At 71.6% G+C, this 3351-nt stretch overlaps 2 protein-coding genes across 2 annotated transcripts; one reads left to right on the plus strand and one right to left on the minus strand.

Annotated features, from left to right (window-relative positions):
* Positions 1–66: 66 nt before the first annotated feature.
* On the minus strand, positions 67–974 carry CHLNCDRAFT_143103 (hypothetical protein; the record flags this gene model as incomplete). Its single annotated transcript, XM_005849812.1, has 2 exons — positions 67–510; positions 636–974. The coding sequence occupies 2 exons, from the start codon at positions 972–974 to the stop codon at positions 67–69; spliced, it is 783 nt and encodes a 260-aa protein (XP_005849874.1).
* Positions 975–1224: 250 nt separating this feature from the next.
* On the plus strand, positions 1225–3284 carry CHLNCDRAFT_143104 (expressed protein; the record flags this gene model as incomplete). The annotated part of the gene is made up of 6 exons (XM_005849555.1): positions 1225–1305; positions 1600–1983; positions 2143–2214; positions 2419–2490; positions 2699–2866; positions 3165–3284. Coding segments are annotated over 6 exons (897 nt in total), but the record flags the coding sequence as incomplete, so codon positions are not given.
* Positions 3285–3351: the final 67 nt, after the last annotated feature.

Below are 3351 nucleotides of genomic sequence, written 5' to 3' on the forward strand. Positions count from 1 at the left end.
CTGGTTACATCAGCCTGGCAGCCTTCTCTGGTGTCATGAAAACGCTACAGCCCGCCCCATGTGCCATCAGTACACTGCAGCAGAGGCGCCATACACCGACTGCCAGGAGCGCGGCGGCACCCACTCCCGCCCCGCGGGCCCTGCGGCCGCCTCGCCGCCGCTGGCGGCGCCCTCGTCCAAGCCTGCCGCGGCCGCGGCGGCAGCCGCCATGACGAATGCATCGCCCAGGTTGTCGCCCTCTGTGCTGAAGCTGAGGATGGCGGCACAGGGCACGCCTAGCTGGCACAGATGGCGCAGCAGCGGCCAGGGCGGCAGCAGCCGCTGCTCCAGCGGCCACTCCTCCAGCAAGCCGGGCTCCAGCGGCGGCACGCCCCCCGGCGCCGCCGCCTCGCAGCGGTGCAGCAGGCCGCTGCCGCCGCCGTCTGCGTCGGGCGCCCAGCAGCGCAGCTGCGGCCCCACAAGCTGCGCGTCGCGGCGGGAGCTGGCCTCGATGCTGCCCAGCACCAGCACCTGCGGCACGGCGCGCACGGGTGGGAGCTCTGGACGGTTGCTGAAGTGGCAGGGCGGTCGGCGGCTCTCAATCAGGCTGGCTTGCACTCTTAGACAGTGGGCCCCGCCCGCCTGCTGCCTCTCACCTCCTTGACGCCGCTCTGCTTGACAAAGGCCGCCATGCGCTGCGCAAACGCGTCCTGGGTGCCTGGCGCCGCCGCTGCCCGCTGCTGCACCACCGCCACGCTGCCGCCGCCGCCGCGCGGCTGATACAGCTCCATCGCCGTGGCCAGGCCCGGCACATGGTCGTAGGCTATACCGCCAACGCAGGGCAGCAGCAAGTCGTCTTCCAAACGAGCCGTGCGGTCCAGGCGAAGTGTGTTGATGAGCAAATCGGCGGCCAGCTGGGCCACGTTGCCAACTGCCACCACGGGCAGGATCAGGGTGGCGCCCTGCAGGCCTTGGGGAGGCGGGAAGGCCTGCATGGGTGCGATCGGCGAGTGCAGCGAGGGAGTTGGGAGAAGCAGTTTCACGTGCCACCCATCAATCAGGGGCAATAATCAAAATCGCAATAACAACAGGCGAGTCGTGAAGAGAGCTTGTACCTCAAGGTACCGAAACCCCATCTCCCTGCCCAGCCGCCCTGCCCGCCTGTCCGCCAATCCCCACCCAGCCACCACCACGTCTCCTCCAAGTCGGCCATTGGAGCGCCGACTTCCTGGCCTTGCAAACGCGATGGAGCCCGAGATGAGCCTGCCTTCGGTGGGAGGAGATGTCGAACCTAAGCGTAAGGGGTTCAAGAAGGCTCTGTCGAAGGTGGGGAGCTCTACACACGACTGTGGTTTGAACCCGCATGGCCCGCGTCGTCGCTTCTGGTCTCCAAGCACTAGCGCTCAGCCTGCGCTGCCTGGGACCCCCGCACCTGTCCGCTTTTCATGCTGGCCACGGCGACGCAAGCTGGGCCCCAGGCCTTGGCGGGGCAGGCAGCTGACGCCGCCTGTCGCCGCCGCGCCGCCACCCGCCTCGCTCCCCCGTTGTTGCTGCGCTTCTAAACCAAAACAGACGACGCTGGCCCACCCCAACTCCATCCCCACCCACGCCTGCCTGCAGGTGGGCCGCACCTTCAGCCTCACCCGCTCCAGCAGCAGCGCCACCAGCAGCAGCGCCACCAGCGCCCGCATCGCCGCCGGCGGCAGCGCCGCTGGGAGCCAGGTGGGGAGCGTGGCCTCCACGCCGCGCGACTCCCGCGACGGCGAGGAGCCCCTGTACAGCCCCCACCCCTCCTCCACCACCGTGGCGGCGCTGGCGCGCGAGGCGGAGAGGAAAGCGGAGTCGGCGGTCGGCGCCAGGCTGGCGGCGCTGGCGGAGGAGAGGGAGCGGCTGGCGGCAGCCAACGCGCGCCTGGCCGCGGAGCTGGAAGCGGCGCGGGAGACGGCCAGGGACCTGCACTCGCGCGCCAGCGTGGCGGAGGACAGCCGCTCGGTGGCGAGCCAGGTGGGTGCCCGGCGGGGGCGGATTCCGCGCCAGGCGGGCGAGTGGCTGGCTGGGCCGGTGCGCCACAGGCAGCTGCATGAATGGCTGGGGTCTGCAAGGCGCCGGCGCCCCGGCTCACAGCCCCGCCCCGCCCCGCCCCACCCCGGCTGCTGGCTGCAGACGCTGCTCAACCTGACGCAGCGCGCCGCCGTGCTGGAGGCGGAGAAGCAGGCGCTGTTTGGGGAGCTCATGGTGGGCGGGCGGTGCGAGTGGGGCAGGCCTGCACGCATGCAAGGCGCGGGTGGCAGGTGCCTCAGTGGGGGGGTATCCTGCGGGGCTGCCCGGCAGCCTGCCGCAGCACGGAGCGAAGTGCAGGCCTGCCCTGCAGGGGCGATCCCCGCGTATCCTGCGCTGAAATGGGCGGTGCACCCTCCCCTGCCGCCGCCACCGCCGCAGAAGCACACCGAGGGGCTGAAGGAGGCTGAGAGCCCGCAGCGCTCGGAGAACAGCAGGGAGGTGGTGGAGCAGGTGAGGGGTCGGCAGGGGCGGCGGCGGCAGGGCGCATCCACATGCATTCCTGGCTCGTGGCGGCTGCCACATCACACTCCCATCACACCCACCTGCTGTGCACCGAAGCGCTTGCCAGCCTCCCCGCTCCGGGCCCTCGGCCCTCAGCCCTTCAACCCCCTCACTGCACCCGCACACCCTGTTCGCCCCTGCCGCCCGCCCGGCGCAGGAGGCCAACGAGGCGCTCTTCTCGCTGACCGAGGAGCTGGCGGGGAGGGAGGCGGAGGTGGGCACGCTGCGCGCCAGCGAGGCGGCGCTGCAGGAGGAGGTGCGGGAGCTGGAGGCGCGGCTGGCGGCTGAGGTGGCGGCACGTGAGCAGCAGGTCGCCGCGATGCAGGTGGGGGGCGGGGCGGGGGCCCGCTGCGGGGGCTGCGGCTGCGCCCGAGTCGTGTACAGTAGTGTTGGCTAGTTCCCCCTCTCTCAGAGCTATCACGCATTGCCTGCCCATAGCAGCAAATGCATGCACAAAGGCGGGCAGGCTCAGCTGCTGCGCCTGGTGGCGGCTTGGGTGTGTGGGAGGACGCTTGCGGGGCCGCCTCGGGAACCGCAGCGCGGCAAGCAGTGCATGGTGGGGAAGGCCGGGCAGGGCCCTGTGGCGACACTCTCTCTGCCGGTCCCCACCTTTCTTGCCGCAGGCGGCCGAGGCGGAGGCGTGCCGGCTGGCCGGCCAAGCACAGGCCGCCGACGCTGAGCTGGCAACGATGCGGCGCAACGAGGCGCAGCTGCTGGCCAGGGTGGCGGAGCTGGGCCGGCAGGTGGGCGTTGAGGAGGAGGCGGCTGGGAGGGAGCTTGAGGCGGCGCGGGTGGCGCTGGCAGAGGCGC

The sequence above is a fragment of the Chlorella variabilis genome (genome assembly GCF_000147415.1).
Source record: "Chlorella variabilis unplaced genomic scaffold CHLNCscaffold_5, whole genome shotgun sequence".
Lineage (NCBI taxonomy): Eukaryota > Viridiplantae > Chlorophyta > Trebouxiophyceae > Chlorellales > Chlorellaceae > Chlorella > Chlorella variabilis.